Consider the following 27,177-nt stretch of genomic DNA (forward strand, 5'->3'; position numbering starts at 1 on the left):
AACCATGTTTTTTTGTTTTTTTTTTAATTTCTATTTACCTCCCCAAGGTCATAAAGGCCATTCAGTTGAGGAGGCTGCTTTTAGTTGTGGTTACAACCCTCTCTCAACTCTATAATTTCAAAACACAAACCTTGACAAAAAGGGTTGCTGCATGGAGAAGCAAGTTGACAATGTGCCTCATGAAATGTTAAAATTGCCTCAGTCACATTTAATAATTGGACTGAGGCTCAAGCTTCTCTGCTAAGACAGGTCCAACTACATATACAAAAATCATTAAGTAACACCTTTTAAAATTTTCATTTTTATCAATGAAATCTGACTAAAGAATGAATGCAAAGTAAACCTTGACAATTAAATTGAAACTTTTGAAAATACTTGCCTATACTTCAATACTCTTAGAGCAAAATATAGATGTGCTGCAGCAACTTATATTGCTGATACAAATATGGTTCCATGCATTGATTACATAATTGAAGCATTCAAAATTTACATGGAGAAAAACAGAGTTCCATTAAATCGTTAAAGCAAATTATACAAGATGTCTAAACTTTTAACGTGTATATCGTTTAGACATCTTGTATAATTTGCTTTAACGATTTATTGGAACTCTGTTTTTCTCCTTGTAAATTTTGAATGCTTCAATTATGTAATCAATGCAGGGAGCCATATTTGTATCAGCAAGTTGCTGCAGCACATCTTTATTTTTAAGAAGCTTCCTGCATTCATTCTTTTCCTGCAAACTGGCCCACATGAAATAGGTTCAGTTAAATGTGGGCAGCTGGCCACTTAACAGCTTCTATCCAAGCAGTTTTAAGGATCTTGAAAAGATTATTGACAACTCCTATTAAGAGCTGCATTCTATCACTGTGATGATTTCCAAAATCAGAGCATTGTAAAGCCCGCTAAAATTGATTAAACAGCGGGCTTGACAACTTTGAACAGCTTTACATAAGCAACAACCCTGCCAAGTTACTGAAAAGACTCAAGGCTAGATTTGATTGAGTGTTTAAAAGTTTCCAGATTTGGTAAGACACTCAAATTTGACGCTACACCATGCGCAAGAGTGCATATTTGAATGGGTTTGAAGATTACAAATTATATTTGCAACTTTCATATCACAAACCGAATTTAGTTTAACTCCATTTGGATTAATCAGTGAATTTGTTCAATATTGGAGTGAGTTTCTGGCAAATTTTCTGATACCGCAACAAAAGTTTGTGTCTTAACTCTTGTGTTTTTGCCAGTCTCTTGAGTGAGAAGTTGTTGTGGCAGTGAGCTGGTTTAATATTTTATTGTAGTATCAACAATTCGTAGACAAAATTTGAAAAAACCTATGCCACCATCAATTCCTAGCTTAACAAAATAGCCACCAGATATTTTGAAAGATTAAATAACATGATTCAAAAGACATATATAATAGGGTAAATAAATAATAGCCGATTCAAACAATATAAATCATCACAGTGAGCAATAGATGTACCAGAATCCCCTTTTTCATCTGTGATTTAAATGTCTGCAGTGACTTCAAAATCATGAATGGAAAAGAAATCACTCAATTGTTGAACTGCTTTTAGAAAATTCATTTAAAAAATTGTTTCTATAATCTTGCTGCTTGATGTTTGGTATACAGTTCTGACAAGTTTCTGTAATTCATTGTTTGACAGGCCCGTATTTAATTGTACATTTGCAAGGGCTAGGGTGGTCAATTTTGGAGAGCTTGGTAGTGGCTGTTGGATGCTGGCTGATGGATGCTGGCTGATGGATGCTGGCTGGGCACTACTTTGATCTAAAGCCAAAATATACATATTTTATGTTTATAATAAACTTTGAATAGAAAGTTTGTAATAAACAAATAAATATCACTGGGCAACAAAAAAAATTTGGGCTGAGATTAAAGAAAATGAAAATGAAAAGTTTTTATTAGCTCTAGTTTCTGAGATATACAATAAATTTTTATTTCAGTTAATTTGCAACTTTCAAATAATTCGTGTCAAGAGATAAGAAACTTGTTAAAATATATACTTAAAATATATAATTCTATCTAGTCTCATTTCTTAATAGTCAAGACTTTCTTTCAATATATATGTAAAAAGTATTTATATTTTTAAGTATAAATATTTGTTTGGAGTAATTGTAAGTGGAGGCCAGCCAGATGCTTTAGCAATTTGAATAGTTCGTTCATGTGATAATTTCTTATTGTTAATAACTCGAGATGCGATTTGTTACTTGTTTGTTGTTTTGTTTGGTTACATAGGCGTCTTTTGCTGCTTTGAAAGTTAAACTTAATATACTTGCAAATATTATTAAAATCAAGGAAATGGTTTTGTAAATTACAAGGTAATAATTCTTGAATAATTCTTTCCTTACAAGAAAATAATTTTTTTAATTATTGATAATTGTCACAGTTAATGATAATTTAGATCTTTTTTATTGACACCAAAAAATTATTTTTACTGCTCTTCAAATAACTATTCTCTCCTTTATAATTCTCTTTTTTTTTGGGGGGGGGGGGCCTTGGCAAATAATTTTTATCAATTTTTTTTCAATTTTTTTATCAGTTTTTTTTTTTGTGCAAATAATTTTTATCAATTTTTTTTCGTGCCTTGGCAAATAATTTTTATCATATTTTTACAAATTCTGTATCAAAACAATCCTACTCTGTAAAGATTAATTTTTCAGGAATCCTCCAAATATTTTAACAGTTGTCTTAGTTATCTTATTTAAATTAAAATTATGTTAATTATGTCAATATAAAAAATTATGTTAATTATGTAAATAAAAAAAAAATTTTGATTTTCTAAAACATAGTCAGTTAGCTTAGCCAATATAAAAAAAATTTGGTTTTTTCGCAGTTTTTCTGTTTTAAGATTTTTATTTTTTATGTAGGTATCTCTAGAAAATCTTTTTAACTATTTTTTTACATTTTTATACATTTTGATGGTAGTTTTTGCCTTAAGGTTGTTAAGATTTTTACGCTATGTATGAGCCAAGTCAAATTAGGCTTTATTTAGAAAATCAATATTTTGGCCTATAAAATGAAATATTATATAGCAGTTTTTATCATTACATATAGAATAGGTCTTATTCTACAGTTTTTTTTTATTGGCGCACTATGAAGTCGAAATTTCACTTAATTTGAACATTCAAATTGAATTTTTTTCCGCTGATAAAATTTCAAAATTGGTATCACAAGGTACCTTGATGTGTATGCTATCTTTCCATATAAAAAGTGGCATTCTAGGGTCAGCTAGGTTGGCATTATCACTATCCAAGATAACCATGGATTCAAGAGTTTAATTAGAGTAAAAGTTCTTTGCATATAATTTCACTTAATTCATGGAAGAGATGATCAGATCCATGTATGAAATAGGTTGTTTTGTCTTTGTTAATGACATAGTAATACAATTTTTTTATTCATAGAAAAGTTAGGTAAAACAAACAATATTCTGTTTTGAATCTAAATTTTTTTAACTTTAGTCAAAAAGTTTAGTGCCAAAAATTAGTATATGCGTGCATTTTGGTTTCAGAAACCCTTTCTTTTTAAAACTTGTTTGCACTTTAAAGATTCCAACATGTATACACATACATGTTTGATATGTGTTTCAGGTACATAGACAATTTATTTATAAACGTTTAAAGAGTGGTATTTGTCTTTGTTAATAAATTGGTAAAGATTTTCTAAATGTTAACCTTTTACGTACAGTCTTAGAAATCTGAGAATAATAGATATTCACACCTTTTTTTCCTTCTATTTATATATTATTGTGGTGTTTTTTCATTGGGCATTTAAAAAAAATCATGCACGGAAACTTGTATATGTTTTGTCTATTACTTTCATAATAATAAAACTGTGATCTCCAATATGCTCTCATTTAATTATAACCTATATAAATATTTTGTAAACAAAAAATGGTATATTTTAGTAATGTTAACAAAGAAAAAATTAAGTTTAAAGCGGAATCTTGCACAGAACAGAAAAACTCAAATTTTAATTACTAGATAATTAAACTTTAATTCCTCGGAAAATATAAGTTTAAGCGTTACAGCAATCGTTTAAATGCAGTTTATGAATGATCACTCACGGAAGTCACACAGGAAAGTTGCAAATTTATTAAATCATGTAGATATTTTTAAGAAAATAAATTGCATGTGAGTATTATAAGTGGAATACTTTACTTCTATGACTCATATTTAATAAATTTTTGATGAGAAATGGCAGTCATCAATTATTTCTAGCTAAAGGATTGGGTTTTAAAAATTGTTGTTTATTTTCAAACTGTAGCGGTATTGATACGCAAAAAAAATAAAATGATCAAAATATATATATTTAACTTATTCAGGTAGCCTAAAATATGATAAAGATATTTTTGCTATAAATGTTTTTTGAGAAAACCATAATAGTATGCATATTACTTTAAGTCCCAGTTTTTAATTGCTAAAACAAAGAAAAATAAAAAAATTACGCACAGAAATGGAAATGTCCCACTATCTTTTTGCATTGAATGGAAATGATTACAATGACAATTAGCAGCTGCAAAAATCATAGGGTAAAGTGATGATTGACATGAATCCAATAAAAACAAACAAAAGCTTCTATTACTGCCTGAATCCAGAAGGGTAAGTAGGTTCCATTTTTTAGCAGGAAGACAAATGGTATCAGCCTAAGGATTGTCAAAAAAAAATCTTGAAATGAATCCTAGTAACTACTAGCTTTAAGGTAGTAATATGATTACAGGGTGAGTCTGATGTTAAAGAACTATGGGATGATTATAGGTGAGATTATAGCATGATCTGAATCACCTAAAAGGGAATAAGAATAATAATGCTGTATCAGTGTAGTGGTAGAGTCCTCTCTATAAGTAAAAAGTTCCAAGTTCAATCTCCATCATGTTCTTGGTAGTACTGCACTCAACTTGTTTCTCTGTGCAGCAACCTTGTTTGTTAAATTTTGTGTTTCGAAGTTAAAGAGTTGAGAGTTGTAACCATAATAATGTAGCCTCCTTGACTACTTTATTGTGGTTGACAACTTTACAACAGCAGCTGATGATAATGTTGGTTGTTAGAGAGTATTTGACTCAAATATAGATAGTATTTGCACCTTAAGCAATAAGCTAGGCAGGTTATCTTGTTCCACTTAATCAATCAAAATAACAAGACTTTATATGTGGTTTCAACAATTTGCACTAAAAATACTAACATGAACACTGTCTGTGCATAACATGGTGTTGTTAATAGTCTGATATTTTACAGCTTTTGATGGAATTAAACTATTTGATAGCTACCACAGAGTTTAATAAAATTAAAACTTTAAACTTTTTTCAAACTTAAACTGAACTCTCCAGCTGTACAACAAAAAATTCATATGTAGATATAAAATCCAAAAAAATGGTTTAAATTTTTAATATTATTTACCTCCACAAGGCCGAAAAGGCTACTAAAATTGAGGAAGCTACATAATTGTAGTTACAACCCTCTCTTAACTCTTTAACTCAGAAATACAAACATTGATAAACAAGACCTCTGCACGGAGAAACAGCTAAGAATTTGATTCCATGTGGGAATCAAACTTGGAACTTCTTGCTTACAAAGTTAGTACTCTACGACTACACCGCTACTGCATTTAATATTATGTTATTCAGCCCTCAAAATTAGGTTTACTTCGGCAATGTCAACCTTAAAGTGTTTGAGGTCAGCAAAAAAAGTGCCGACCTCAATTCTATGTTTTATTGTAAGACCTTTGTATCAAGTTTTTTTTGCTGACCTGATGCCGACTTTTAAAAGATTGAGGTCAATAAATAATTGCCGATGTCATTTTTTCTAATTCTGAGGGTTGGTTATTATAAGGTAAAGGGTTATGTTAAAACTTATACTACTGACATTCTGCTTTTTTAAAACTCCTTTTGTGATTTTTATTTAATTTTCATTCTTGTGATTTATAGTGGTTTAGGTTATATAGTGGGATCAAAGTTTTCACAACTCATGAATCAATGGCAATGGGCACTAAGGGTGAGCAAACTCAATAATTTATTTTGTACCCATCTTGGTACAAAATAAAACATTTATATGATTTAAATGTGTATGTGTGAGTGATATCTAACTTCATATTAAACATTTTAGGTTACTCCAGTACTTGGTATAATAGCTGTTCTTTTTACTGTATTTGCGATGCATGAACCAAAACGTGGAGCTGCAGAATGTTTTGAAGATCCAAAAAAAATAGACGATGTTTCAGAATCAATTGTTGCTGAGCATCCTTCAAGCTTTATTGATGATCTTCGTGTAATAGTACACATGTATGTTATTTAAAATATACACTACTCACACACAAATATGTGTATATATATATATGTATATATATGTATATATATGTATATATATATATATATATGCATATTTGTATATATATACAAATATGTATGTATGTATATATATATATGTATATATATGTGTATATATACATATATATATATATATATATATATATATATATATTTATATAAATGTGTTTATATATATGTATATATATATATATACATGTGTTTATATATATATATATATATATATACAGGCCTCGGCCGGAATAAATGAGCGCGAGAGCAGAAAAAAAGCTCTCCTAAAATGTACATGGCGAGCGATGCGAGCTGCTCCTCTAAATACCTTCCTACGAGAACTTTTAGTTTTTGCACAAGGTATCTGTTTATTCATTAAAAAAATTGCTTTTTAAATACGAAGTTTAGTTTTATACTTGTTACAACCATATGTTTGTAACTTTAATGTTACAAGAATATACATAACAAAAAAGCTTCATTTATTGCGCCATGAAAAATTCTTTAGACAAGAGTTGTCTATTGGTTTTTAAACTAGCTATCAATTTATTTATTAACAAAATTATTTTTTTATATAATTTATTTATTTACTAAACATTACTTATTTGGGGGCGACTGAATAAGTGCGAATTTCATAACTGCAAATCTGCATAAGTGCGACTGGCATAAGTGCGAACTGGCATAAGTGCGAACTGGCACAAGCGCGAACTGGCATAAGTGCGAATCACTTGCAAAAACTGGCATAAGTGCGAACTAGCACAAGCGCGAACTGGCATAAGTGCGCCAAAAGAATTTGCAAACATTGGCATAAGTGCGAACTGGCATAAGCGCGAACTAATTGCAAAAACTGGCATAAGTGCGAACTAGCACAAGCGCGAACTGGCATAAGTGCGCCAAAAGAATTTGCAAACATTGGCATAAGTGCGAACTGGCATAAGTGCGAACTGGCATATGTGCGAATCAATTGCAAAAACTGGCATAAGTACGAACTGGCACAAGCGCAAACTGGCATAAGTGCGCCGAAAGAATTTGCAAACATTGGCATAAGTGCAAATTGGCATAAGTGGCGAATTGGCAAGTTCGCACTTATGCCAATTTGCACTTATGCCAGTTCGCACTTATGCCAATTCGCACTTATGCCAATGTTTGCAAATTCTTTCGGCGCACTTATGCCAGTTTGCGCTTGTGCCAGTTTGTACTTATGCCAGTTTTTGCAATTGATTCGCACATATGCCAGTTCGCACTTATGCCAGTTCGCACTTATGCCAATGTTTGCAAATTCTTTTGGCGCACTTGTGCCAGTTCGCGCTTGTGCCAGTTCGCACTTATGCCAGTTTTTGCAATTGATTCGCACATATGCCAGTTCGCACTTATGCCAGTTCGCACTTATGCCAATGTTTGCAAATTCTTTCGGCGCACTTATGCCAGTTCGCGCTTGTGCCAGTTCGCACTTATGCCAGTCTTTGCAACTGCTTCGCACTTATGCAGATTCGCAGTTATGAAATTCACACTTATTCAGCCTCCTCCTTATTTGATTAGAATTTTTGAGAAAAAGCTATAAAAGTTTATACTGCCTATAAAAAATGTTTTATATTTTCTTATTGTAACAGAATGCTTTAGAATAGTTGAATGCAGACATTTTAAGAATAATTAAAATAATTAAAAATTCCATAATAAAAGTGATTAATATATTAAATTAATATATAAAATATATAATTCACTACATCATTTAAAAATTATTATGCAATAATATAGAGTGTAATGATTTTTGATTAGATAAATAATTTTATACTTTATCAATATAGTAAAGTTTTATATTTATCAGTTAGTCACATCTAATCTAAAACATTTACATTTAAATTCACATCAAATCATATTTATCAGTCACATCTAAAACATTTACATTAGCGCTCTTTTTTATTATTTTTTTAATTAAAATTTTTTTTTTTATTTGCAACAAGCGTGCCTTTTAAAAAGCTTGTTGCAAATAAAATGTCTTTTTCTCTCAAAAGTATAACTATCATTGTAAAAGCTTACAATGATAGTTATACTTTTGAGAGAAAAAAAAAATTACTTTTACGAGAGCCGCAAATTGCTTCCCTAAACTGTTTTAGGGGAGTGTGGGCGAGAGTGAGAGCAAAAGCTCTCGCTTCTCACCAAGGCCTATATATATATATACACACATATATATATATACACAAGGTTTAAATTAAGCAATTGCGATTTGCAATCTGGAAAAATATGTGTTCTTCAAAATTTTAGTTTATGCAATGCTGTGTACTTTGTTTTCAAGGAGCAAGTTTTTAGCGAAAAAGTTATAAAAAACAAAACAAAACAATAAACTGACGACTACAAAAGTAATAACACTCTAGTCACTAACTGCATTTTAAAAGTAATGAAACTATAATAGCGTTATTACTTTTATAAAGCACTTATAAATTTTAAAGTTCATTCTTTGTTCAAATACCATTAGTAATTCCAATCTTTAACCAAAGTAGAAAAGCATCTAGAAAAAATAAAGTGGATATTCAAATATTATTAAAAACTATATATATATCAGGCCTTGTTAAGAAGTGTTACGCAGCTCGCATTTTGCCTGCGAAAAGGCGATTTGTCTACGCGTTCAGCTGTAGAAAATGCACTACACAAAAACTTTTATCTTTAAGAATATTTAAATTATCTTTTGATGTTGTTAACTCGACGTTGATTCAGAAGAAAAAAAAGTCGTTAGTAAAAGCATTTAACCGCAATTGTAAACTAATAGATTTTTTGTTAAAGAAACAGTTTGTTTAATAATTTTTTTGTTGTTGTTAAAAATTAGTTAAAAAAAATAAAGTGTTTTAAGTTTTATCTTAAGGAATTAAATATATATAATAATTTCTTTTAAATATAAAAATTATTTTTTGTCATAATAGTTTAAAAAATGCATGATTTATTTTGATGTAAATATTTTATTAATAATATATTTTGTTTATTGTTAATTCAATAATGTAAAGTTTTAATGACGTTCGTTTAATTTATGAAAATAAATTATGATCACAAATATGTTATCCGTAACTGATAAATTATAAAAAAAAACTCTTTATTGTTTAAAAACATCATTAAAAAGAGTTCACAAAATAAATAAGAAAAAGTTTATTACCAGTTAATAAAATAACCAAAAACCAACTGTAAAATTATAAGAAAATAAACAAATATTATTTTATGTTTTATGAACAAAGTATTTTTTTCAAAATAAATTTTAATTTATATTTGAAAAAAATAATAAAAATGATTTTTCAAATAGGAACTTAGATTTTATTTGTAACTTTTGTTATAGTGAGAAAAAAAAAACTGTATGATTTTTAACGCGTTAATAAAATAACTTTAATTACAATTCCGTACTTGAAAAGACGCTAGTGGCGCAATATAACTAATAATAACAAAATATATTTGCTGAGTTGAGTTACTTTGAAATACATTACGCCTTTTTGTTATGCAGCGAAATCTCATAACAATTGCCTGATGATATATATATATATAATATATATATATATATATATATATATATATATATATATATATATATATATATATATATATATATATATATATATATATATATATACTCTTCCTGATGATTCAGCAATGGTAAAACTTTGTTGAAGAACTTTGTTTAAAAAAGTTGAAGAAAAAAGTTAGATAAGTGTTTTTTACTCATTTATTATTGCTCTGTTCTTTAAGAACATTGAGCATTTTATTTGTAAAATACACTAACATAATTTACATATATATGTATATATATATATATATATATGTATATATATATATATATATATATATATATATATATATATATATATATATATTTAATTATTTTTTAATCGTCAATATAAACATTTTAGGACATGGGTTATTTAATGTACACTTGTATTTATATGGGCTTTATACTTATTTTGAAATAAATAAAATATATATTTGTGTGCGTGTGTATGTGTGTATATATGGTGATGTACTCGATGAGTCACCTACTCTTCATCTTCTAGGATTAACTCTTACTTCCACTCTTTCTTGGAAACTATACATCAAATCTGTTGCAAAATTAGCATCTGCTAAGGTTGCATCTCTTTATAGAGCTCGTCACTTTCTTACTTCGGATTCTATTCTCTATCTTTATAAATCTCAAATCCGGCCTTGTATGGAATACTGTTGCCATATCTAGGGCGGATCTTCTAATGATGCCCTTTCTCTTTTAGACAAGGTGCAAAAACGCATTGTAAACATAGTTGGACCTGCTCTTGCAGCCAACCTCCAACCATTATCATATCGTCGTAATGTTGCTTCTCTTTCTATTTCTACAAATACTATAATGGGCACTGCTCTAAAGAGCTAGTGTCTCTTGTGCCATCTACTAAAATTCATTCTCGTGTTACTCATCATTCAATTAAGTGTCATCCTTTTTCTGCGACTGTTCTTAAGTGCTCCAAAAACGCTTATTTGTCTAGTTTAGTTCGAAGATCAGTTTTTTGGAATTCTCTTTCTTCATCTTGCTTTCCCGATTCATATAATTTGCAATCTTTTAAGTCGTCTGTCAATCGTTATCTTGCTCTACAATCTTCATCTTTTCTCTTTTAGTAACTTCCAACTTTAATTAGTGGCTGCTTGCAGCCTTGTTGGAAGCGAAGATGTTTAAAAAAAAAAAAAAAAGTATGTATATATATATATATATATATATATATATAGTTTTATAAAAACTATGTTATATATATAGTTTTATAAAACTATATATATATATATATATATATATATATATATATATATATATATATATATATATATATATATATATATATATATATATATATATATATATATATATATATATATATATATATAATATATATATATTATATATATATAAACTATATATATATAAACTATATATATATATATATATTTTGATTATTATTACCAATAACTGGAGTTTTTATTATTATTGCCTATTATTATTACCGATACTTATATTACAACATTATTTACAATGTTGTTACTGTATATTATTATAATCTACTTCTCTTTTTTTGCTATATTTTAATTAGGTATATAAAAGTCTTTATTCTAGATAGATGTATAAAAGAAATTTGAATTATGTCCTAAATTATTAAACTTCTTACTTAATTATTATTCCAAAAGTTTTTCGTTTAAGTATTGTACTGTTTTTTTGTTTTTTTTTGTGTGTGTTTTTTGTGTTTTTTTTTTTTTTGTGTTTTTTGTTTTTTAGTTTGGTGTTTTAGTTTCTTATTATGGTGTTTACTTAAAATTAGTACTTGTACTATATGTAAATATTCCATGAAATGTAAAATCTATTTCAGAATACATTTAATTTAAGTTAATTTATATATATATATATATATATATATATATATATATATATATATATATATATATATATATATATATATATATATATATATATATATAATTTTAATTTAATTTTATAAATCTTTATTTAAAATTGATTAGCATTACAAATAATGAATTGTACCATTTTGTCAATTGTACAATTCATTATTTGTAAAAGTTTGAAATTAAAATTGTACAATTGAGTAAAAGTTAACTAAAAATGCAGGAAAAAGAACCGGCTATTAATGTGTTGAAAAGGCAGCGTAGCTGCCAATGTTTCATGGGAGGTTGGGGTCACTGACACCATCACAAAGAATATGTAAATATTTTTGAATAAAGGATTGCTGATAGGTAGTAGTGATTGCAGTGTTTAGAGTAAATGGCAATCTGTTGGGGTTTCTGCTATTGGTGCAAGGTAATTTAGTGGTTATCAAATGGTTTGTGTCAGCAAGGATTTTTTTAAGGATATTAATACAGGTCTTGTATAGTAATTCAAAACAAAATGTCAAAACAAATATCGAAACGGTTTGAGTTGGTTGCATCAACTCCGATGTTATGTAAGACATTTTTGTGGAAATGTTGTCTCTTTTTTTGCCACAAGACTGCAAGAGGTAAGAATTGGGGCACTATATATCATGTGGCTAATTGCCTAAGATCTGTAGACTTGTAGAAGGTTGGACTGAGTGTGTTCGATTTGCTTAAGGCGCTTTAGTAGAAATGGCACTGATTTTATAGTATTGTGCACTTTTATCCATTGTTCATCCCAATCAAGATTCTCATTAAGCAGGATTTCAAGGTATTTGTAACAATTTCAAGTTCAGTTTTATTGAGTATGGGAGATGGTAGTGCATGAGTGTCTGAGCACTGAGCATTGATTCTAATGACTTTACATTTTGAGCTGTTGAGTTTCATTCCATTGGCCACAGACCAATGTGTGATGCCATCAGCAATGGACTGATGGCAGGAACTATATCGTATTTATTGTAGGTCAGGATGTTGTCAGCATATTTTTTGAGAATTGTTTCAGGTGGGAGGTGGGTGTTTATATCAAAAATAAAGAGAATGAACAAGATTGGACTGAGAACACTACCCTGAAGTACTCCAGCTTGTCTATATTTCCAATCAGTGGTGTGATCACTTATTTTTACTCTTTGATGATGATTAGATAAGTAAGCTGCGATTCGAGATTGCAGCTTACTTATTTAAGCTGTGAGCCAGTTAATAACTAAAATTCATAATAACTGTATAACTCATAGCTGTATATAAGATAATGTATTATATTTAATACTATATATGTTATATATAATGTTAACTCATATAATATAATTGTTATATATAATACTAACAGCTATATAATAACATCATGGGTTTGTTCCTCAACTGTCCTGTTGTGTAATGTTATTTAGTCATCTTTTTTGTTTTCATCATCAGATCTGTCTTCATTAGCACTGTCTATTTTATTACTGTCATTATTTTATCTAATTCGTTAATTTTGGTGATTGATATTGTTGCTATCATTTTTGTTATATTTAATACAGGTAATCTGCGGTGCTTGAACTAGACTGAGCAATGAAAGCCCACAGAGAAATATGAAACATTTCTATTGAAAAAAAATTTTATATATAGGAGGATAACTAATAAAAACAAAGAAAAATGAACAGATATTCAGAATAAGCACAGATTTATTTTAAGAAGAAAAAGTTTATACACAGTCATAGTCGCCAATAATTTTATCGTTAAAGTATACTTAAAACAAAACAGAACATATAAGTAATACAAATGTTTAAGTTACCTTAACACAAATATACATATGCATAGAGATATCACTATTTAAAAATAAATACATATAAATTGATAGGAGATATAAGATAAAGACAACATCACTATAAAAACAACAAAACCATACAGAGTTTAACGCGTCCATAGATACCTAGATCGAATGTTGCTAACCAATTAAAAAAAGGTTTTGAATAAATTATAGCAATAACAACGAAAACAGTAAACAAAACCACTACAAGTCAAACGTCAAAAACTACGTAGAGCGGGGGGAAAAATCATATATATATATATAAAAAAATTACAACCTTAAAACTTATATTTTTACATATATATACACATGTATGCATACATACAAATATACATACATATACATATATATACACACACATACTTATGGTCAGTGAAGTAAAGTATTGCATGTTCCATTAAAATAGACTCAAGTATTACTAGAAACCAGTGTAAAGAATTCTATCCCTGAACCATATCTAGCTAACCCAGCCATACTTCAAATTACCTATGATAGATTTAACATTTATACATAGGATTTATATTATCTTCTGGTTCTAAAAGTTAGCTCAGACATGTTTCCAAAACAAACATATTCTCTTGTGGAAACAGCTATTATGTATGTAGCCGTATCTATGTATTTTAGTCATATTACTAGTAACCAGCATAAAGAATTCTATCCCTGAACCAAATCTAGCTAACCCAACCATGCTTCAAATTACCTATGATAGATTTAATATTCATACATAGGATTTATATTATCTTCTGGTTCTAAAGGCTAGCTCAGACATGTTCCAGACAAAAATTGGCATAACAGTCATTAGGATGTCAATATGAAGTTTCTTTTTAATCAGATTTATGAATCAAGTTTTTATTTTGTTGTTCTAATTTTCCACTATGTTTTGGCAATAATCCTTCAGTTAAGCGGCGTAAAATAAATTATTTATTTTCTTATTTGTGCTTGTCACAAATAGGTCTGAACAGGGTTTATACATCTCTCTAATGCACTTTTCCAAAGGTAAAAAAAAAATGTTTGTTTAAGGAAAAGGATCAGGGTTAAACTTTAGGGTTAAATATCAAGTCAGAACAATCTAACCCCTGCCTTAAATTCGTTCAGACCAGCCATAACTCTAAAATCCTAACAATGATGTTCATCACCCTAAACCTTGCTCTCACATGATCTATTTTTTTATTTGTGGAGGAGTGTGTTGTTTCAAATGTAATTGTGACAAGGGCAAAAATAATTTTATGCCGGTTAACTGAAGGATTACTAATATAGTATAATGTATTATAGTGTAAACGTATTTAATACTATTACAATATTACTTTTAATCATTGTTTTTATGTAATGTTTTTACATGATACTTAAAAAAAGTAAAAGTAAAAATGAAAATATTACTTTATTTAATTTAATTTAATTTTATTTAATTTATTTAAACTTAAACCACTTTAAATAGTTATAGAAAACTATTTAATACCCCTGTTTATGCTGATGACAAAGAGTGTTAAATTGTCATTAGAAAAAGCCTTAAAGGAACAATAAAACAATACTGCGAAGTTGTTTTGTCATTAAAAGAGCTTTTGTTAATATAAAACAACTTCGTGGCATTGTTTTATTGCTGTCTTATACAGTTTATAACATTAATGACATGCGCTTAAAATAAAACAAAGTCAATAATTAAAATTAATTAATAAATTAAAACATCGTAATAATTAAAATTAAAATTAATTAATAAATTAAAACATCGTCATTAAACTTTAAACTTCATATTTGCGCAATTCATATTGCGCATATTGCGCAATTTCATGCAATATTTTTGTTCTAATTGTTTATCAATAAAATATATAATATAAGTGAGAGAAAAAATTTGGTTTAATAAGATGAATTACATTTCCATAAGTTTAAGTATATGTTAAAGTTATTTTTTAGAAATTTTTTTTTCGAACAAACAGGAGAATAATTTATTTTTTTTAATTTAAATTTTTTATAATTTAATTTGTGATTTAATGTTTGCAGTAATCACTGGTTTAATATTTGCAACAGAATATTGAAATTGTTTTTAATTAAAAAAAAATAACACCTTTACAAAAAATATTTAGTTATTCAAAATGTTTACGATTTAAATAAAACTTTCTTCCTTGCTTGCATTATCTTCAAAATCTGATATTGTTACTGTAGTTAGATCTATGTTTGAATTTCAGGAGTTCCTCGCTATTCCACTGGGTATTATGAGCCTTGCTGCAATTAAATTTATAATTATTGTCTATGAGTGTTAAAATTCTTTTTTTTATTTATTAAAAGTTTTATTTTCGTAATTATTTTAGTAAGAGAATTTTAGAAGACTAAAATTCTCTTGTTCAAACAGATTTTTTTTTTAATTTCTTTTTTGAATTTTTGAAATATGTTTGTTACTTGTAAGATACATACTATCCTTGTTATTAAATAACTAAATATCTATGAGCATGTCGTATAGCATTTCTGGTTGTAACAGGTTTGGTCGGAAAGCGGGTGTGATTACACTCTATATCTGACCACGTCTGTTTTGGAACATTTCAAAAATGCACAAAAAAAAGCTTGAATGATGGGAGACTAAAAAAAGAAATGAATTCCTGAAGAAAAAAAAGACTAAAACAATTTTTTTTGTTTTTGTTTTTTGTTTGCTTGTTTGTTAATTCGCCTCCCCAAGGCTCAGAAGGCCACTACAGACAAGGAGGCTACTTAATTGTGGTTATAACCCTCTCTATAACTCTGAAACACGAACCTCAACAAACAAGGCCGCTGCGCTGAGAAACAAGCTGAACGTGGTACTACCAGGGACGTGGTGGGGATCAAACTCAGAACCTCTCGCTTATGAAGCAAGCGCTCTACCACTACACCACTACCACATATAAATTGCATTTAGAATTAATAATTTCTAAACTTCTCTCTTTTATAATTTTTTTTTATAAAATTAAGCAAAACTCTTCTATATAAAGTAACAAATTACTATTAATGATCATTTAATAAGGAAACAAATGTTCTTCAATTTATCAAAGCGTATAATATAATTCTTTATTTATGTACTTATGGTTTAATTCAACAAGTTTCTAATAAAACTAACACTAGTTCAATTATATAAAAAATAAAATAATAAAAAACTTTTTATAACTATTTCATGCGTAGTTTGCAAAAGTTTAAAACATTTAAAACAATTCTTCTTAAGTAAGATAAACAAAAGAAGTGTTGAGTTACTATAGAAATATTTTAGCAATCTTTTTTTTTAGCAGTGCCTTTAAAATGTTTAAAAAAATTTGGAAATGCACCAGACCCCTAGTGTCTATAGTCAGTATCCAAATTGCAAACTAAGTATACATTTAATAATTTTATATTTTAATTAAAGGGATCCCAAAGTGCCAAAACAAGTTGTATTCCTATTAAAGAGAATGATAAAAAAATATGTTTGAGCTGAATTTTTTTGAATAAAACAAAATAATAAAGGTATACCAAGAAAAACTAACTTTGTTGTTTTACTCAAACCTTACTGTCTCCATGTTAGCCAGTTGCTTTAAGTCGTTAAAATATGTGCCGCAATCTACAGACTTTATAATTTATTCAAGCGCGTTTAATTCCAGAGAGTTTTAGTATATGATGTCATTGTAGGATTTTTTTTTTAAATCAATTCTTTTTTTGAATCAATATTGTTTATCATAATAATATCGTATGGCGTTCCTATAAGTTTTAGAGGAAGCTAAACAAAAGAATGTTATTGAGTACCAACCAAATAAAGTTAAGATTTTTATGATACACTCTTAAATATAATAAATATATAAAAAAGGCATTGATCACTTTATTATATATTCTGAATCACCTATTGAAATGACATCTTACAAGTTCTTAAATTTTTACTTAATAAAGAATTTTGATAAACAACATCATTTATTAGAGATATTTGCTGAGTTCTTGAATTTTTGGTTAAAAAATATTTATAGATTTTACACTTAACAAATTTACAGACAGTTTATTATTAATTAAAGCAATAATTAATGTTTTATGGCTATAATTCAAGACAGATGATGATTAAAATTGTCAATGTGTTGCAGCGCACAATAAAAAAAATGTTACATTTAGTATTTCCCAATTTATGTTGTATTTGGCAAGTATTTTACATCAAAACCTGTTTGTTAAAATTACAAATCAAAAAACTACCAAAATTGAACATAAAAAGTTTTTCTTTAAACAATTTCAATTTTAAAATTTACTTGATAATTTTTTTTTTTGCAATCTTGACCAATAATTGTTTAATTTTAAAAATAAAATAAAATAAGCAATACATGTTTTACAGAATAAATTTCATTAAATATCTTCTTATATGACTAAATAAGAATTTCGAGAATACTTGTACCCGATGTAAAGTTTAGCAAATAAATGCTGTTAATTAAACTTTCATAAGATTAACTCTTTTGCTGCCAGCCGTTTAAAAAAAAATCTTTTTGCTGGGACTGCACATTTTTTTGAATAAAAGTTAGATGGCATAACATTGACAACTAATTAAAATTCAAATAGTAAATCTCTTTAAAAGCATGACAAACTATATATCAATAGAAAGCTAAACAAATGAACTTTTCAATTAAATAAGTTTTTAGCATCATTGAACAATAAGAAATGCAAAGTGCTTAAAACGATTATTTTATAAATTTTTTAGTTTTTATGAATAGTAACTAAAACAAAACTCATTTAATGTATAAAAACTTTTTCTTCAAAAAGTTTTTCGTCAAAAAGTTTTTCTTCAAAAGACTTTTGTAATTACTTTGTAATTAGCAAAATTCTTATACAAGTTAAATTTAACAGTGTTAACACTGCTTTATTTTAGAACTAAATTTAAAGAAGTTTTTTTTATCAAGGATTACTCAAAGATTTTGAGTAATCCTTGATAAAAAGTTAGAGCCATATTGTGTGATTATTAAATCAAATTTTACCAGAAAATTTACATCACTAAAACCAACCCATCAAGTTTCATCAAAATCTGAGGTGGTCCATGTTGAAATTTCCACTAACTAAAAGTTATCACTTTGTCAAGTGATAACTTTTTATAATTACACAATATGGCTCTTATTTGTTCTTGATTATGTAGAGAATTAATTAAACCTTAAAAACAAACAAATTATTTGTCAAGAGTGAAAATTTATGTACAAAACAAGATAAATTGTGATGCATACTGGGTCATTCCATACCAAATGGACCAAAATTTTAGAATTTTAACATGGACCACCTCAGATTTTGATGAAACTTGATGGGTTGGTTTTAGCGATGTAAATTTTCTGGTAAATATTGATTCAAAATTTACCATTGAAATTTACAGATAAATTTACCGGTAATTTTTAAAGTGGAGAGGGTAAATTTTCCTTTTAAAAAAATTCTTTTTTAAAGAATAATAGAAATAAGTAAAAAAAAATTTCAAAATTTTCTGTGAAATTTACCGGAAATTTTTCTGGGAAATTTTACCTTCACAACATGTTTTGTTCATACTTTGAACTCTATATTTTAAAAACAAAATTTTAGAAAACCTTATTTCTTTATTGTATACTGTAGACTTACTTTAATAAAACTTTGACATTAAATTTTTGAATTTCATACTTTATCCATAATGGCTACCTAATAAACCTAGGCTTTTAAACTTTTAGAAATTTACTGATAAGATATAATTCAGTAAAAAATTATGGACTTCTAAAAATGGCTGCGGCTAAAACTTAAGAAAATGTATCTCCATTTCAAACCACTGGTAACCTAGCATCACACTGATTTTAATAAGTTTTTTTTTTCCTACTGTTTTAATAGACTTTATTACTGCGATTTCAGAAAAAAAATAGTGGGTAATAGTGGGTTACAAAATCAGAACAATGAAATTTATCTAAAACGCATTTTTAGATAAATTTTATTGTTCTGATTTTGTAACCCAATTTATATAAACAACAAAAATTATGTTATAGAGTTGTTGTAATTTTAGTTTATATTACATACTGTAATATAAATTATGCAGAAATTTAAAAGGATTTCATAATCAGTACTAGAAATAATTTTTAATTTAACCCTGAATTAAACTCAGTTCTTAAAAAGCCCTTGCTTCTGCCTGCCCCCTCTCCCCCTGTCCATTCATTTTTTAGCATGCGCATTTTTGCCCAGAATTTAGAAAAAAACTGTAATTGAACACTTCTTCTCACACAATGTGTCTGATTATATGTCTGATGTATGAAGTGCCTTTAACCTGTGACATTTAGTTTTTAATGTTAGACAGTAAAAAGACTGTGTGTAAAACTTATATGTAGTTTATTAAGTAAAAACTTATTATGACTTATTTGATTACCATGTTTAAATTTAGATTACAACTTATACCAAGTTATAATAGTTGACTTGTTAGCACAATGCACAAGTTGATTATGTAATAAAAATATTATTATGAAGCAAACATTGTAGAAATATTTACATTAGTATACATATTGGCAAATGACACCTGCTTCACCTGTAAAGTAGTTAATGATTGTGGTATAAAACAATGGCTTCTTGTTCTTGGAATTGTTGAACAAGTAGCATAACATTCTTCTAAAAACTTTATGCAATTTAATACAATTGCATCATTTGGAATGTATTAAAAATATATTCCTTAGATATTTTGTCTACACCAATCATACATTTTCTCAGGTGAACTGGTAGGATCTGTTAGTGATTGTAAACTAGCTCTATCTAAAAGTCTTTTGACAGAGCCCTTAACGCTATCACAAGCACTTTTTCTATGTGATGTAGCAAAAAAATGCTATTCTGCAGATACTTTATGATATTGTTCATTTATAAATTTTGTATTGTAAACCTGCATCATCACCAAAATAAATGCAATGGTTAAAGTAAGGCATCAACTCTTTTAAATGTTTTATTGCTTCATAAATGAAACAATGAACTGAGTTTGTATTGTTGTGCAAATGATCTGAGGTGAAACAAACACTTTTACATTTAATCTTATTTTCTTCCATATAGTAAATAACAAATACATACAATTTTGCTTGACTGTTGTTCCTATCGAAATCTACTGCATCTTGATTTAAAAAATTGAAATTTTCAGCAAATTCTAGTAATACTAAAATATGATTACTTGGTAATGTTATTTTTAGATCCTGCAAACATGCTGATTGATTTTTGACTATATAATGATGGTCTCCTAAGTGGTCTATTTGTTGACAAGCTTTTTCAATAAAATCGTCTACTGGAAGAGTTAGTGGAACTATATCATGTTTTTTATTGGCTTTTTGCCACTGATTAAAGGTGATTTCTTCCATGCTGTGTTTATCAAATAAAGCAGTAAAATACTTTTTTAGTGTGTTGGTGTCTGGACAGTTATCACAACTGTGCAGCATGCAGTCTTGATTTGTTAAGTCACATAAAACTAATGTCAAGAGGTCTTTATAGTCTAAAATGTCTGGCATTTTAAAGCTTGAAGTTTTGCATTCTGGTTGTACTAACAAACACATACTGAATGGAGACCTGAAGCACCTCTAATAGGAATACACCACTTTGGTCTATGTTCACAAAATTTAGAAAACCCAATCTTGATGTCAAAGGATAATTTAATGAACTCTAAATAAAGTTATTTTATATTAACTAATAGAAGTCTCTTTTGAAAATGTTGTCTTTTACCACCAATTTGAATTGAAGATACTGTTTCATACCTAGACACATTTGAGAGTACTCATCTGGTTGGTAAAATTGATGAACTTTATTTTTTACTTTCTCACTACTAGATTTTCCTTCTTTTTTTCTATTAATGAGTCCAAGTTTTGTGTACTTTCACATCACAAACTCCCAAAACAGATGCTATTTTCTTTTTGGTTGCATTATGGATTTTATTCATGTTTCTCTTTGAATTGCTGACCCTGTTATTATAAGCTCCTAGTTTTCGAGGTGAGCAACCAAGGCTATTAATATTTGATTTAAAGTTTTCTTTTAAAATTTTATTTTCAGTAAAATCATTATCTTTATGATACAAATTGCTTCTGTGATTTTCTTTGTTTTTTTTTTAAATACAACATTTTTCAACAATCTGTACAAAGTTTATGACCAGGTGTAAAATCTTTATGATACAAAATCTTTATGATACAAAGTTTATGACCAGGTGTAAAATCTTTATGATACAAATTGCTTCTGTGATTTTCTTTGTTTTTTTTTAAATACAACATTTTTCAACAATCTGTACAAAGTTTATGACCAGGTGTAAAATCAAACTCCATCGCAACATCCATACTGATTACTCTGATAGATTCTAAAAGGTAACAAAAAGATAATCTACCTTTTAGATAAGTTATTTTTAAAAAAATTAATGAAGTCAATTTATTTTTAAGTACTTTTATGATTTAATTTTTTTTTAAACAATCAATAAAATGAAACTCTTTGTTTAAAAGCTGAAAACATTTGATTACAAAAGATTAATGTTACAAAGTTAATTTTTATTTTTTTAGCGCGTTGAAACCTAATTTTTCGGACATACATGGAAACATACATAAGTTTGAATGTTTTCAAACATCTAAAAAGCCCTGGTCAAGTTGTCACAACTTAATATTATATGTGTGGTCAGTAATAGAGTTTGCACCCACATTCTGACCAAGCCTGTTGTTAGTGGAAATTTATAATATCATGCTTTTTACATATTTGACCATATTACTTGCATATTTATTTATTTTTCTTCAACAGTAGTAAGCTTTCTTGGTGACCTCAATTTCAATTCTAGTAGCTCATTACTCTTATCTTTGTCCTACTGCACTCTTATCTTTGTCCTACTGCACTCTTATCTTTGTCCTACTACTGTGGATTCCCTAATCGATAATTTCAAATTTGAAAAAACCAATGAATGGAGAGTTAAGTCTAGTTATTTAAAAATGGTTTTGATCTGGCACAGCTTTAATTATCTTTATTTAGTGCATTATTTAAATTGTATTTCCAGATCATTTGTAGATCAGAAATGTACGTCTCATATATCTCCTCCATACTTATATACACCGAAGCATTTGTATATGCTAAGGTTTTATCTTTTATTGTATACACCAAAACTCATTTATTGTAAATTTATGTTATTTCCTATGATCTTGATCTTACATTTTTGCTTGCTGAATTTTCTGCTTGTTGAATTTTTTGCTTGTTGAATTTGACAATTCCATTACTAAGTCATTAATATCTTGTTGAAGTTCAATAATACCATTTTGTGTGTTTTCTGCAAGTTTTGTGTCATCAGCATCAGAGTTTAGTTTACACAGTTTCATATTTTATTTTTGTGTATTTTTGTTTTGTTTTTTTAAATTTATATACTTTATAGTCATTTATTTTTTTAATATAGCCCCAGTTTTCTATGGTCTACCGCTGGGTTTACTTGTATTTCCTTTGTTGTTGGTGCCTTGGCTTGGTGGGCACCAGATTTTGCACTGTACTCATTGCAAAAACTTAAAAATAATGAAGAAGATACAATTCAAAGTGTTAGTTGGATATTTGGAATTATTACATTTGTGGCTGGAGTTGTTGGAGTTGCCATTGGTGCAGAAATAGCTCGTCGATGGAAAAAAACAAACATAAAAGCTGACTCACTTGTGTGTGCTTATGGAATATTAGGAGCAATCCCTTTCCTCTTTTTTGCTTTGTACATAGCAGACAAAAATCAGTATTTAATGTGGGTATGTATTATTTTAGTTCAATATACTATTAAAGTGTATGAAATGTTTTTATCAGGTACCTTTAAGCTTGTATGGATTTTTTATATAATATTTTTTGGCCTGTATACACATAGTGCATAAGTATTTAGGCAATAAAATAGTAAACCTAGTAACCTGAGTAAACTGGGGTAAGAGTAAACATAAAAAAAGTGAACATTTTAGCAATTTTGTTTCTTTTGCATTTATTCAAAGCTAAAACAAAAAATCTTTAAAAATGAGAGGCACCGTTTTTAAAAATTTGAACTTTAAGGTTTGCTAAGGCAAAATTAAATTTTTAAAAATTTAATTTTGCCTTAGCAAACCTCAAAGTTCTCATCCTCGTAAAAAAAAAAAAAAAGTTTCTAAAAAATCTACTTCAAAACTCCCAAAACTAAAATTAAATTTTACTAAACAAAAAAGGTTGTTTTTTAGAAAATTTTATGACAATCAAGGTTCTCATTTCAAAATTGAATTTGCTAGTTCCGCAAAAAAGTTATAAGTAAAAAAACAATTTAAATGTTTTTCGGGGGAAGAGCAAACTGCGCTCATCTTAATGCATAAGTGTGAGCTAATTGCTCACACTTATGCATTAAGATGAGCGCAGTTAAACTAATTAATAGTTATTAACTATTTAAAGCGCAAATAAATATAGCCTTTGCTATTTATCTAAAAAATTACAAATTGCTCAAACATTTCAAGTACCATCTCAGCCTACTTTATCCTCTTCATTCGAGCCTGCTTCATCATCCTCAACTGAGCCTGTTTCATCATCTTCAAAATTTAATCAGTATCAAACTCCAATCATTCACCAACTTCAAAGTTTAACAACAACGCCAGTGACTACTGCTCAAACGTATCAAATGTTGCAACACTTCACAGAAAGACTCGAATGCAATTTGAATTTTTTTTACAGCGCCACCATATTGACACAAAAAAAACCCAAAAGAGTCAGCATTCCGAGAGTTGAAGGCCGGTGATGCTATGTATAGCATCATCAAATGATGATGCTATGTATAGTATCATCAAATGATGATGCTATGTATAGTATCATCAAATGATGAGGCTATGTATAGTATCATCAAATGATGATGCTATGTATAGTATCACTAAATGATGATGCTATGTATAGTATCATCAAATGATGATGCTATGTAAGTATCACCAAATGATGATGCTATGTATAGTATCATCAAATGATGATGCTATACATAGAACTGTTATGTAACTTCTGAATTGTTTTGTATCTTGTGAGTTGTTATGTATCTTGTGAATTGCTGTGTGTCTTGTGAATTATTATGTATCTTCTGAATTGGTATGTATCTTGTGAATTGTTATGTATCTTGTAAATTGTTATGTATCTTGTAAATTGTTATGTATCTTGTGAATTGTTATGTATCTTGTGAATTATTTTTTATCTTGTAAGTTGTTAAGTATCTTGTGAACAAAAAAGTATTAAAAGTTCCAAATTTATTGACCAAAGTATTTTAAATGTTACAGTCATCATGGGAACTTGTTTTTAAACAACTGAAACAAAAAAAGTTTTAATGTCATTGTTTTATCATCAAACATTGTAATAACATGCTGCTTTGTGGTTTTGTGGCTTGTTTTGTTTTTGTTTCATGTTTTTTTTTTATTGCTTGTTATTTCAAATTATGTTTTATATGATCCATGTGTTTTAAGTTATGTTTTATATGATCCATGTGTTTTCATTTACATTTTATATGCTCCATGTGTTTTCATTTATGTTTTATATGTTCCATTTTTTTTTTTTCTTTGAATAACGCTCTATGTTGTTTTTGCTAATATCGATGTGTTGCATGTAGAGTTTTAATTAAAGTTTGTTGCATGTAGAGTTTTAATTAAAGTTTGTTAATATTCAATGTGTTGCATGTAGAGTTTTAATTAAAGTTCCATCTAATGCAAAATTTGTTTGTTTTTTTTAATATTTTCAAAATTTTTTCCTTTGCTTAATTTTTAAGGCATTCATTTTGATTGGAAACATTCTAATGTGCATGAATTGGTGTCCAAATGGAGATTTGCTTTTGGTAAGATATGCAAATGTTATTATTTATTGTGATTAATTCTGTGTAACATTTAATATTTTATAATCTAAAATTTCAAAAATAAAGCTAAACTTTATTATTTTATATTTCACATTTATAAAATCACTAAAAGTAATTTAATAAAATTTATAAAATCATTAAAATCAGAAAAAGGTTTTACTGCATATAATTCCACACAATTTAAATGTTTTAGAAACTATTAAATTGTCTATACAATATTAAACAATAATCAACAGAGAAGACAATTTTTTATTTAGATTGCAAAAATTATCTTTTAAAAGTATATGCAAGCTTTATAGTTAAGCAATTTATTTAAATTTTTTTTAAACAAATTTTCTTTTAACAAGGTTGCAAGCAACCATTGATGAATAGTAAAAAAACGAATAATGTTTTTAGAGCATAAAGAAACTGTTGCAGTTAAAAAAATGTAATTTTGCTGAATGATGTGTTGCACAAGTGTTTTGATTGATGAAACAAAAAAGAGATTAAGATAGGAATAAAAGAGTGTTTTAAACAACTTGAATTTAAAAAAGGTTTTGCATACTTTTTATATACATACATATATTTTGATTACATTCGATAAAGTTATATTTCGAAATGCAATCCAATAGTATCTTGAGCCGAAGAAAAAATCCAAATAACTGATGGGGTGTTTGACAAGGGGAGTAATAATTACTTAGAATAAATAAAATTTCGAATAACTGCTGTTCAAATGACTGATGGATATTTGCATGAGTTTGTTAAGGAAAATTCACAGGGTATGAAATTTGCTTCGAATAGGTGGGAAATTCGAATAAGTGCCAGTTTGAACAATCGTGAGTTTACTGTACTATCCTTTGGTTAGCAAAGACCCCAATAGTCACATGTTTGGTTGGGGGGGGGGGATACTTTCGCATCAATTCACCTGATTGTTGAAGATTGAAATCAAGTTTGAATCCTTTGATCATTTTTTTATGCGCTTTCGCTTAACACCTTTTCACTCTTTGTCCTTTATCATTCTCCTTCTTTTCAAGACTGTACTCTTTTAGTTGTTTTAGAAGTTTCTGATCATATTGAACATGTCCTTTCTATTTACCCCTCTACCAATATTGTTGTTATTGGTGACTTTAAGTCTTATCACACTTAGTAGCTTGGCTCAAACATCACTGACCCTGCTTGCACTAAAGAACTTAATTTTTCTCAATATTTCTCAGATAGTTAACTTTGTGTCTTGTTTTCCAGAAAACCCTAATCACTTACCTTCACTCCTTAATTTTTGTTTTGTCTCTGACCCTAGCTTGTGTTCAGTTTCACCTTTAGGTGATTCTGAATGCAATGATCTCTAAAAAATCTTAAATAAAATATATCTAACATTCTGTCTCTCATTCATTGGACTGATCGTATTGCCTCACCCAAGGATGAGGCAGAACTATTTAAAAATAAATTTTCTTCTAATTTGACCCTTGAATCTTATGGCCATTTTCTTGCTTCCATTTCAATTAAACAGGTTAACCTTTTGTTAGACATTCGAAAAACTCCAGATTCCGTTGCTAAAGTCTTATCTCAATGAAACTCTTCTACAGCTTGTGGTCCAGACAATGAGTCATAGTCTAAAACACAACCTCTCTTTAATCTTTCTAACCTATTTAGTAAGTGCTGGACTGAATCACGTTTTCTTGTCTGCTGGAAAATAGCATCACAACAATTAAATCAAGTTTTTAAAAGTTCTAAAGAATATTCTAACCCCTCCAACTATTGTCGGATCAGTCCTCTATCTGTTATTAGCTAGGTCTTTGAGTCTTCAAATCAACAAATTTTTAACATTTCATCTTGAGTCAAATAACTTACTGTCAGACAATCAATATAGTTTTTGATCTCTCATTCTGTAACTGACTTGCTGACTGCTGTGACTGAAAGATTTTATTGTGCATTAGATGGAG

At 28.1% G+C, this 27,177-nt stretch overlaps 1 protein-coding gene across 1 annotated transcript in view; it reads left to right on the forward strand.

Moving 5' to 3' along the window:
- LOC100213566 (protein spinster homolog 1) overlaps positions 1 to 27,177 on the forward strand; it is a 51,051-nt gene that overhangs the window by 12,532 nt on the left and 11,342 nt on the right. The window contains exons 5-8 of the mRNA XM_065808276.1: positions 5,940 to 6,006; positions 6,118 to 6,293; positions 22,847 to 23,177; positions 25,175 to 25,240. Of these exons, the coding sequence (XP_065664348.1) occupies positions 5,940 to 6,006; positions 6,118 to 6,293; positions 22,847 to 23,177; positions 25,175 to 25,240 (640 nt within the window). The remainder of the gene's footprint in view (positions 1 to 5,939; positions 6,007 to 6,117; positions 6,294 to 22,846; positions 23,178 to 25,174; positions 25,241 to 27,177) is intronic.

This window comes from Hydra vulgaris, chromosome 10 (genome assembly GCF_038396675.1).
Source record: "Hydra vulgaris chromosome 10, alternate assembly HydraT2T_AEP".
Classification (NCBI taxonomy): Eukaryota; Metazoa; Cnidaria; class Hydrozoa; order Anthoathecata; family Hydridae; genus Hydra; species Hydra vulgaris.